The sequence below is a fragment of the Neolamprologus brichardi genome, chromosome 3, assembly GCF_056152115.1.
Source record: "Neolamprologus brichardi isolate AB-2024 chromosome 3, ASM5615211v1, whole genome shotgun sequence".
Classification (NCBI taxonomy): Eukaryota; Metazoa; Chordata; class Actinopteri; order Cichliformes; family Cichlidae; genus Neolamprologus; species Neolamprologus brichardi.
In genome coordinates this window covers 22,982,505-22,994,184 of record NC_142106.1, presented here as the reverse complement: position 1 = coordinate 22,994,184, position 11,680 = coordinate 22,982,505, and the positions used below count along the sequence as shown (strand labels likewise).

General features: G+C 37.7%; 1 protein-coding gene across 1 annotated transcript; it reads left to right on the top strand.

The window, feature by feature from the left end:
* The first annotated feature begins 807 nt into the window (after positions 1–807).
* LOC118455174 (uncharacterized) lies at positions 808–11,394 on the top strand. The gene is made up of 11 exons (XM_087839230.1): positions 808–927; positions 1,014–1,201; positions 1,405–1,542; positions 1,700–1,838; positions 2,038–2,218; positions 2,434–2,575; positions 4,224–4,367; positions 5,387–5,439; positions 5,531–5,584; positions 6,570–6,640; positions 11,284–11,394. Exons 1-11 carry the CDS (start codon positions 808–810, stop codon positions 11,392–11,394), a joined length of 1,341 nt encoding a protein of 446 aa, XP_087695356.1.
* Positions 11,395–11,680: the final 286 nt, after the last annotated feature.

Sequence of the window (11,680 nt, the reverse complement as noted above, 5' to 3'; positions counted from 1 at the left end):
ATGATTGTTGGGTTTTTCTCTGAATGTATTATTGTAGGTTCTACCTTTACAATATAAAGTGCTTTGAGGTGACTGTTGTTGTGATTTGGGGCTATATTAATAAAATTGAATTGAATTATTATCAAACAGTACATGTATAAAGCCAGATGACACAACTGAGTTAAACAGGAGACATGTCTTGAAAAAATAAAATCCAACCGTCAAGTTTCTACTTCTAAATTAAGACAATACTATTATTACACAATTACTTCTTGTATGTGGAATGTTGGAGACTTCTTCTTAAACCATTTACCATTAGTTTGCAAAATAGGAAATATCCTTTGTATTAAGTGTGGCATGTTTCACCTCTTAAAGAAAGCATATTAGAATGCATATATTCTTACATGCATCCAAATGTGCAGACAGACATAAACGAAGCAGAAATGTTCTGTGATCTGTTGTGCACAGAAATCACTTTTGTTTCATAAACTGATGAACTATTGCAACTAAAAGATAAAAACAAATATGAAAAAATAGTTTAAGAAAGTTTTGATTAATTCAAAACAACTTCATTGAAAATACAATTTTATAAATAGTCTGATGTTTGTGTTGGATTAGACAACTGCATTCAGTACCCACCACCATCTGATTGTAATCTTCTAATAGGTGTTTGCTGATTCCAGGTAATTTTCATGTTTACAAACTAAATAAACTAGTCAAAAAACATCAGACAAAAGGACAGAGAGTGAAAGTGAGGCTGTCTTTGGAAGTACATGTATTCGTGTTCTCAGTGATTTCTGCCTTTGTGCAGAGACACACACATTCATCATGTTGCTCTCTGAGACATCGTTGGTGCTGCTGATGGTTTGCGGCACTCAGGCTGCACATTTTTTAGGCACAGTCATGACCTACTACCCAAAGGACACTTTAGCAAATGGATCTGTCACAGTACGTACATTTTCTATCTAAAATAATTTTCCGGACTTGAAAACTTGAAAATGTTAGGTAAACACTTTGTGGCTGTAACTCTACAGGTGACCGTTCGGTATAAGTTGAACTTCCACGACTGCACATCTGATAACATATGGAGTTGCCTCAGTGGTGATTGTGGGACTGGAACCTACACACTACATGTGGTAAAACAGGAGAGCAGTGGAGACTGGTGTCAGAGAGAGGGAATCATGACTCGACAGGTTCCCAGCAACGCTCCGTTTGAACTTTGGTGAGTGTACAACAACAGGAAAAAGTCATTTGTTACAACATTTTTAAATTGTCACTGAAGGGCGACAAAAACAACTTCCCCAAAACATCAGCAGCTTCACTAAACAGTCTTTTTGTTGAGTGACTCGTGGTAAACTAATAATTTATTAAAATATGTTATGTTAAGACTTTAAAAACTGAATTTCTGATCAATTTCCACTGAAGGTTGGATGGTAATGCCTGGATATCGAACATCAATGGTATCACATACTGGAGAGCTGTGACTCGGGTGGAACTGAGGAACCGGTCCGACACCGGCAAAGCCAACACATCACCTCAGACCACCATCATACCAGCTGTGAGGTAAGCCCACTTAATGTGTGTCTATGTTTGTATTCTTATATATTTCATATTTTACATTCATCCCTTTCATATTAAAGTTAATTTTAAGCATTTATCACTACTCTTTACATTGAAATGAATACAGCAAATAGAGCTACAATCTTTGTTTCTCTCTCAGAGTTCCTTCAAACTGTCAGAGAGATTTCAGCCTGTTGATGTTTGACCCTGATGGAGACGAAGTTAAATGCAGATATGGAAACTCTGCACTCTCAGAGTGTAACCCCTGCACTCCACCGTCTGTCCTCAGCCTCTCATCGGTGAGCAATGATTGTTACTCTCATGTCAGATGAGAGAGGCAAACCTTTTGCACAGAAAGTGATTAAATGGTTTTAACTGAGTTACAGTTCAGATCAATTTATTTTGCAAAAGTGAAAGTTTGTCCAAAAAAGTTGTTTTTTCTGCAACAGAAAACATTTTGGTTATTTTGATTTCAAGCCCATTTTTCTCCTCTTGCAGTCCTCTTGTACTCTGTCATTCAGCCCCACCAGCAGCAGTAATGAAGGTTCGTATGTAGTACAGCTGGTGATGGAGGACTTCCCCAGACAGACCATCACTCTGACTCAAATCAACGGGACACAAACAACAATAACTACCAACGATGCCATCAGCAAAATACCGATTCAGTTTGCTTTGAAAGGTACCAATATACGTTTCATTATCTTACAATGAAAGCACTAAAGAGCTGCTGCTGCTGAACTTACTGCTCGGCCTGATGTACAGAGATGTTTGACCACCAGTGTCATCAGGACTGATTCTCTGGACCAACAAATATTAATCTGTCCAGCAGATATTTTACTCTGGATCATCTTTCCATCTCGTGAGAATCACCTTAACGTTTCTCTATTCATCCAGTTGATCCTGCAGTGCCAACCTGCACAGAAGGACTCTTTCTGCCCAAGTTTCTTCCTCCAACACCAGCCAACGGAGCTCAGCTCTACAACAATGTCAGTCAGACTCTGGAAATTAACATCACTGCAGAGGCACTTAACTCCACGTAAGTAAAACACAGTTAAATACGTAAAAGTTTAAATATTATATTCAGAGCAGCCTATGGGTAGATATGAAATATAGGCCTCAAAGTCATGAATCTAAGAGAAATGAGTGACATGCAAATTTTACATATGTTTCAGGTTATCAGGTTACATATGTGAGATGATCTTTATTATTACAAAACTCCAGTGCTGATGTACAAGATTACAGTCAGAAGTCAAGTTAGACGACACAGTAAATGAAACAGCCAATGCCTCACAGATGTAAGGACATGAATGCAAAAAGATTAGGTAAAACAACAGTAAACATTAAAAGTAAGGCAACATGAAACACTTCCAAGCAGGGGCGATTCTAGGATCAGAGCTTTGGGGGTGCTGAGCACCCAGAGAGCTGCCAAGCCAGACAAGATAAACTTTACTCGTCATGATGAGACTTCTTCCCTGTCTCTGTCAGTCCCTGCTTCCTTAAATGTCTCCAGTTCTCCTGGGTTCTCTCTGACTGTCTCCTTGGTGCATTTAAACCCCTGTTCCTCCCCTGTCTTCGTCGTCTGTTGTCTTTGTCTCCCTTATCAGTCATCATAATTTTACCATCTCTGTGCAAGTCTGCAAATTTCTTTATTAAATCATAAGATTCTTATAATGCTTAAAATTCTTACAAATCTGATAAAGGTTATTTAAATGCTGCAAAAGAAGAATGGATTGGAGTGAAAAAAATACATATCCTAATGTTAATTACTGGGGGAGAATAATGAATGATGCTCACAGTGAGTAAAAAGTAAACTGAGTGCATTTTTTGGACAGAGATTCACTTTTAATGTGTATGTATAATATAATACAGATACATAAAAATACACTCCAAAAACAGAAGAGTCCTTGAAATGTACAAATGTACAAAATATTAATATTTTTTTTTATAAAAAATGGAGGCAACTTTGCCTGTGGTACAGTGTATAATATGTATGAAAAGATCTTTACTGCAGATACTACTATGGCTCTGCAGGTTTTTTCTTTTATTTTAACCTATGTCGCCTCACCTTGAGGTTGGCAAATCTGTCTATCACATTTTGGTGGTCAACTCTCTGAAGCGCCTCTTTCTCAACTGACATCACAGCCAGGTGCTGGAGTCTGCTTTGACCCATGGTCCTTCTCAACCAGGTATCCCTGTCTGTTTTCTTACCGGTTTCTTCCTGACCTTGTACTTTCTCCTCACGTTCCCATCTTTCCTGTCTCCCTCTTTGGACTGACAATCATACACAAATAGATTGTATTAAATTAAATGAAAAAATGACATTAATATGAAAAAAATATACTATTATGGTCACTAATGAAAAAGTCCTCTCTCTGTGTACTTTCAACCAAAATGCAAATAACCAAACCACATGAACATCTAATAAAAGATATAAACATTGAAACACTGATCCAACATTATTCTTGATAGTTTGATGTTTGATGTGCTTCAGCACCCCTGGGCTAAAAGCACCCCTGCTTCCAAGGTTGGTTGGTTTGAGAAATAAAACATGGCCAGATAAAATCTGTGCTCTAGTTGGGAAACAAAAGAAATATGCTCTTTTTGCAGATGTGGAGATTTTGAAAAAAACAAAACAAAAAAAACCCACACACAATTTGATGAATTTTTGATTTTGTTTGTTGAAGGGTCTCTGAGCTGCTCTACAGCGGGCCGTACAATTTAATCAGCAGTACATCAGGACCAGGACAGTTCACCCTAAGATGGACACCATCGGAAAGCGAAGACAGAGAAAGCCTCCCCGTCTGTTTTGCTGTCCAGGCAGTTTCTCGGTCAGTCTCATGTTTCATGTAAATGACTCTGTAGAAAGTTGCAGCAGTTGAAATTCCTGAAATGAAAAAGTTTCAAAGTAAACTTGAAATCCAAAGAGAAGAAGAGAGAAAAGACTTAAGAAGATTCACTGATGTAGTGAAGGAGGACATCCAAAGGGTTGGTGTGACAGATGAGGATGTTAGAAACAGAGTGAGATGAATGTAAATCTTCTGCTGTAGTGACCAGTAAAAGGTGCAGCTGAAACAAGAAGAATATAACATCTTTCTACTCAATTTTGAAAGTGCTTTGAGTCACTCAAAGCACTTTCTAGTACAAGTCTCATTCACCCTATCACACATACAGACAGACATGTGTCATACAAACATATTGTACCTAAATTACTTTCTATCTAACATTTACATGGATGTGCTGAGTAGGGCTGCCACAAACGATTATTTTGATAGTCGACTAGTCACAGATTATTTTTACGATTAGTCAACTAGTCAGATCATGCATCCATTGGATGTAAAACGTACAGCTTATTGCGGCAGCATGCATCTGCTCTTATATAACTATCATTAGCTTACAGCTTTAAGTGTTTAAGGTATGCGCTAACTAAAAACAAAGACAAGATGAAATTTGCAGATTGTTTCGGTGAAATTTAATAAACTCAGCCGTCTGCTCCTTGCTATCTAAAATATAACAGGACACCGGAGTATATTCTCGAGCATCTCACACTTCTGATAATCATTTCCTAAACAGACTACAAGTCGGATTTTTGTCATATTTATTGTATTTTGATCACATTTAAAACATCAAATCATCAGATTTCTCTTTATTCTCAGATTTCTCTTTACTGTTAAGTGTGTCTGTGTCAACTTTTCTGCTTATACTTGTTTTTGGGTGGTGTAAGCATGATCATTAAGGAGTGTTGGAGAGGTATACTGGTATACTTGAAAAGGAAAGATGATGTGAAACTACATAAAGAATAATTTTGTACTCTTAATAACAGATCTATTGCACTGACTTATTTCTGCAGTGGGACCAAGTATCACTCAGAGCTTCGATGTGTCATTGTGACAGTTGCAAAACGTGAGTAGAGTCCGTCACCATTTCAGCCACATTTTAAATCTAATTTACTGGATCAGTGTAACTGAGTTATAAGATCTAATTCTGTTTATAGGACCAATAATAACCACACCACCTGAAACAACAACTACACCCAGTGAACCATCTTGTGAGTATGAATGAAATGACATGATGTTTACACTATCTCAGTACAAGATATATTACTCTCACTTTGGCATTGGCATTATTATGCCAATTTTATATCACTACACAATACGCTGGTTTTACAAATTCTCAATTTGTAAAACCAGCAAAATACTTTTGAGGTATATTGAGTGAATTTTGCAGTACTGACTAACTGCATACAAAATCAAAAGTCCAAAATAAAGTCATCAGGTGATAAGATGTGATTTTCACCAGGCCACAAAACCCAATGGTTGCCTTTGCAATCAACAGTGTGAAGTAGTGAACAAACTCAGCAAAGCAAGAAATATACAATGGCGATCAAAATGCCAGCTGGAAGTAAATAGATGATTAAGTAAAGCTAACTAATCCTTGGTGGACAAACACATGATTCCTTAATGTTTCATGTAGGACAACATGGTTGACATGAGTTTAACACCACCATCTCAAAATCCACAGTGCATATTTCGTTTTGCTAACACAAAAAAGAAAAAATTTGGTCTGAATTAAAAAATCATCAACAGACTTGACGTTGCTTGAAAACTTTGAGAACTGAATAGAGTACAGTGATTTCTATTGGATTCCAACATGTCTGTCATGGTCCTGAGTCTGGCGACCCAGTGTTTGTTTTTATTATTGATGTTCTTTCTTTTAGTTAGTTTTTGGTGATTTCTAGTTCTTTGGTATTGTTTTGTTGCCTGACCTGTGTTACACAGTTCTTGTCTCTTCTCCTTGACCTCTGTTTGTGCATCTCCAGTCAATCGCGTCGTCCCATGTCTCTAAGTTTCTGTGTTTCTGTTTCCATCGTTGCTAGTTTCATGCTCCTCGTTTCCTAGTGCTTCTGTTTCTAGTTTCCAATGTTTACTTCTTAGTTTCCATGTTCAAGTTTTGGTTTGTTATTCGTAAGTTTATTTTGTGGATTTTTTTCCCAGCATACACAGCCATACATGACAATGTCTTTGTGTTTCTAGATGTTCTCATATTGAAGATTACCTCTTTGGTGGACTTGTCTAAAATTGATAGAAATGACTTACTTACACAGGTAAGTATATTTGTATTTATTCAGAAATCCCATCAGAGAGTCAAACAGCTGCACCATATGGACTGTAGGGAAGCATCAAAAACCGTTAAACCTTTCGACTTTAAATGTGTTTGTTCAAATTTACCCTTTAACCCTTTAACGCCCAGGGTATTGTATTTGATACATGTGTTTTTGAGACTTCTAGATCATCAGCTTGACTTTTTTTATCCTCAAAAAATGATATAAATTGTGTGACACATTTTTAGTGACTAAATTGCAAAAATATGGCGCATGTAGTGTCGTGGAAAATTTAACAATAACCTGCAACACACCCAGTGAGCTTGATTTGAAGTGGGTTTAATCAACACATTGCAATGTGGAGAGAGCATCCCAGTGAAACACCAGGACCATCTCTGAATTGTGGCCACCGCCCTTACATCTTATCTACAGAGACACAGACAAAGAACACTCCTCAAACTCTTACATGTTGGCTCCTCTCACGGGGGCTATACCTCCTCCCTCACAGAGAGAATTATGACCTTGTTTTCTGCTTGGCCGTCACCTAAAGATTTACATCCCTGATAAGCAGAAGGAGCCTCACTATCTGTTTAACGTCTCCCATTACAATGGCCTCACTGTGTTAACTTTCCACATGCATGTAAAGTAGTGGCAGGAGTGCTCTTACTATAGTAAAGTGAGAAAGTGATATTACTATAACTAATGTAATATGATTAAATATGTGATTAATATATGAGAAAAGAAATCTGCCACCACATTAGCAAACATGATACAAATTAAAACTTGTATATATGCAGATTAAAAATTGATAGATTTTTATATATTTTGTCTAAAGATTCAGCAAACACTCCATTATCAAAAAAATTAAGATGTCTTGCAGTTATTTCATGGCTCAAAATTTAAAGGGTTAATATGTCTTGAAACATGCTCAATCACTCAGGTAAGGAAATCTCAAAGTTGATTCTGTTTATCCGGACGTAACGTTTTCAGTGGAACAAATGTTTCATTACTCGTCAAAGTGATTTCTTCAGGCTCAGCTGACTGCAGGTTTCCCCAACCTTATAAACAATACATTTGCATGATTAGCACAACTGGATAACAACGGGCTATGAGGTCAGTTCTAGAGATGGACCGATCCAATATTACGTATCGGTCCGATACTGACCTAAATTACTGGATCGGATATCGGAGAGAAATAAAAAATGTAATCCGATCCAAAGTATCACAAAATCACCTCACAAAACGCGCTACTTGGCGTAACCCAGCTCGGCGCATCGGCGCAGTATGTGTCACGTGATAGCGGCGGCTGTTGTCTGCGAGACCTGTCGGTGGTCTGGTGGAGCATTTGGAGCCTCGCTACATGCTTCCTAACCGTGGCATTTCATCTCGGCGAAAACAATCCCAGAGAAGTAAAGCAAGTGTGTAAGTTCATCCCTGAATGTTTGCATAGTATTTCCACATTAAGCTTAACAAATGATATTGAGCCACAGCTAGACTGGCCATCGGAGTTCCATACTGAGGTGAAAAGGAAGCAATTTTTCCCGTAATTCAGTTAGAATAAAAAAAAAAAATAGGACACAAAGCTGGAGTTATTCTGTCTTTGCTGCGCAGTTGCATCTACTTCTCTCATTCTCTCCCCCTCCCTCTCCTGTTACTTCAAACATGAAACTGATCAATGATCAGCTGATCGGCTTTTCTGCCGCAAGTCCGTCTTTCTTGTTTGTTTATCGCCCACTTCGCGCTAGAAAGAGGAGACCAGCGGATAAACAACAGCAGCACGTTTAAGCGTGATCAGCTGTTGTTAGAATGTATTTAATATTACTTTCTAGAATCAGCTGAGGTTTGCTGGAGCCACAGCTGTAAAAGCTGCTGGTCATGATGTCCGTTTGGATATGTAGTGAGAGTGAAACCTGAAGATAAAACCAGGAGATGTCCTTACTGAATCATCAGAGCTGAACAGGTGAGTTGAAGGGAAGTTATGAACTGTTTCCGAGAGACAAATAACACCCTTTTTAAGTAGCTGACAGCTAGTAACTGTGCAGGGGCGGGTCCTAACAGGGAGAGGGGGCCACAAAGAAATACTTTTCTTTGTTATGTCATTTAAAAACTTTGAATAAATAATTATCTGAATCTTACAACAAAAGTGGTCATCTCATTAAATGTATAGAAATCCATTATTGTATATGGTAAGTAATAAGTCATATATACACCTCAGTAAGCTATAGTACTTTTTCCTTTGGGAAGGTACCATCTGTGCAGTCTGCAATTCTGTAGAAAAATAATTGATTTCTGTGCATTTGTCTTACACTTGCATTAAATTAAAGTTAAAGTCAATTAAGCATCATGAGGTGGAGGGCGGGGGGTGGTTCCCTAATATTTTTGCTGGGAGTTGGCAACCCTATTAGTTAGGTTGCTTAATATTTCCACTAAGTACTCTTTAAAATACCAGAAAAATACCAGAATAGGGGGGATGGTGTAGGTTTAAATTTATTAGATTGATCAGTATTGCTGAACTATAAAATGTTTTGGGTGCAGTGTATTTTTTGCATACAGGTATGACAGAATAGCTTCAGTCTCTTGTTTTTTAAAACTTGATTATGAACTTTTACAAAATGCAGCAAGATATTTCTAAAAAAAGTTTTATTGATTACAAAATATCGGATTCATATTGGTATCGGCAGATATCCAAATTTATGATATCGGAATCGGTATCGGACATTAAAAAGTGGTATCGTGCCATCTCTAGTCAGTTCCTTGATCATTAATATGCAAATTGTCGTTACCATTGATCAACAACCACTGATTAATGCTCATTGATCAATGGATATGAGTACCATTCGCAGAGAGTTGGGGAATGGCTGCAATCACAGCATTGTAAGATCCTGTGATTGCATGATGATGTAAGATCTCCTCGTTTCAGAGTTTTCCCTTTTCATATAAAAGACCTCCTTGACTCCCCGCGCAAACCAGCGTTCTTCCCTGTCCTGTTCACTCATCCAAGTGACTGATAAAGTTACTTGGATTAAACGTTTTTCCCACTAAAAACGCTACTGGCTGAATTGTAAACGAGTCTTTGGATCTGTTTCAGCGCCCATTCAGTCCTTCTAATTTCTAAAATCCTTGTACTGTCCAACTCATTCTCATTCCCAGGGTGCCAAATTCTGACATTTTGACAAAGCTGCTGATTCAGCACACAGGTTGTATACTGCATATAGAGAACAAAAGATCCTGCTTTAAAGATTAAAATAGTGTTGGCCATGTAAGTTTGGGAACTTTGTGTTTTGAGCTTTGCTTTACCCTCTGTGTTAGTTTATCTATCAAAAAGAGAAAAGATGGTGGTCTGAGTTAAAACACACCCATTATGACCACTGACACATAATGATAAAGGGAATGAGGGCAGGCTCCTTATTACACTACATGGACAAAAACACTGGGTCACTAACGCATTAAAAATACAGGAGCTGATCTGCCAAGAAAACCCATGACATGAAGCTCCAGGTACACAGTTTTTGTGCAGATGTTAATGCAGTGCCTTTAACACTATGCACCTCAGCATCTGATAACCCTGCTCTGTAAATTTACATGGTCTGCCACTCTATGACTGAGTTGTCATTTCTTCCAATTTAAGTCCAGAAATGCTAACAATTTTTTTATTTGTCATCACTGCATTGTTTTTTTATCATCCAAAAAAATCAATAAAATAATTAACTTCTTTTTAGACTGACAGAGTTGCTGTCACAGCGGGGTACACCGGTCTGTTTGTTTTTAAGACCCAGAAGCAGACGCAGAGAGGAGTTTGTGGGAGTTAACAAAAGGCGAGCCTTTATTTGGCTGTAAGCAGTAGCAAAACACGAAACTAAGAAAACAACAAAGACTGTGAACACTGTGTAAACTGAAAGAATATGAAACTCAGTGAAATAACCATGAAGAAACTATGAACACTGAGTAATCTAAGAAACACAGTGTAAACAAAGAGGAAAACTTATGAAACCACTATGACCTTGACTATGGTGACGATAACAGACGATCTGACAAAGACTGAAGTGAAACATACAGACTAAATACCTACAGGGATGATTAGGGGAAGTGGACACACATGGGACCACAGCTGACACACATGAACCTAATAACAGGGCAGGGGAAGTGAAACTAAATACAATGAACAAGGGAGATACTGGACTCTTTCAAAGTAAAACATGGAGACGTAGACATGACACAAGGAGAACCTGATAAACCATGAACTAAACTGCAAACAAGGCATGGCCGAATAACTAGATAAGTGAAAATAAACTGGAATACAGATGAAATAACAAAACAACATGAAACTCAGAAACACTGGGTCGCATGACCCAGGACCACGACATTTTCACTGATCCGGCCCGCATTAGATGAAAGTGAATGTGATGTAAAGTGAATTTGACGCCCCTGGTCTACAGTACCCCACTGGGAGAAATGACTGTATGGGGTCATACCTTAAACTGTTCACACATGATAGACATGCAAAACCACACAGGCACACCCTTCATCATAAAAACTGTTTATGTGAGCAGAGTTTCTTAAAACCTTTGCTGCTTCTTTCTAAAGAACCCTCACATGTAGAATAAAAATCAGTGAGAATATCTCTCTTCATTTTTCCCCCTCTGTAGATCAAAAATGTGCTGATATCCAACGGACTGCCCCAAGACATGATCATACGACTCATAAGCAGCAAACCACAGATTGGTGGAACTGCAGCGCCCTCTACTGGCACAACATGAACATCTACTGACAACTTCTGGAACATTTTCATTTCATCTGCTGAATGAAGTTTTGTCTTCACTGTTCTTTAAATAACTTAGGAGTAGATTTTAAAAGCAAAATGTTAGCCTGACTTTTCACTGCTATAATCTAAAATTAAGTAATTTGTACTATGTTATTTTTTACTATCCTCATTTTATTTTATTCAAGTCGTATAGTTCAAATATTTATTGTTATTTATTTTAATAATTGTTTAAATTTTATTTTATTCTCTTCACTGCGTGCAATATACTTTCATTACGCTTT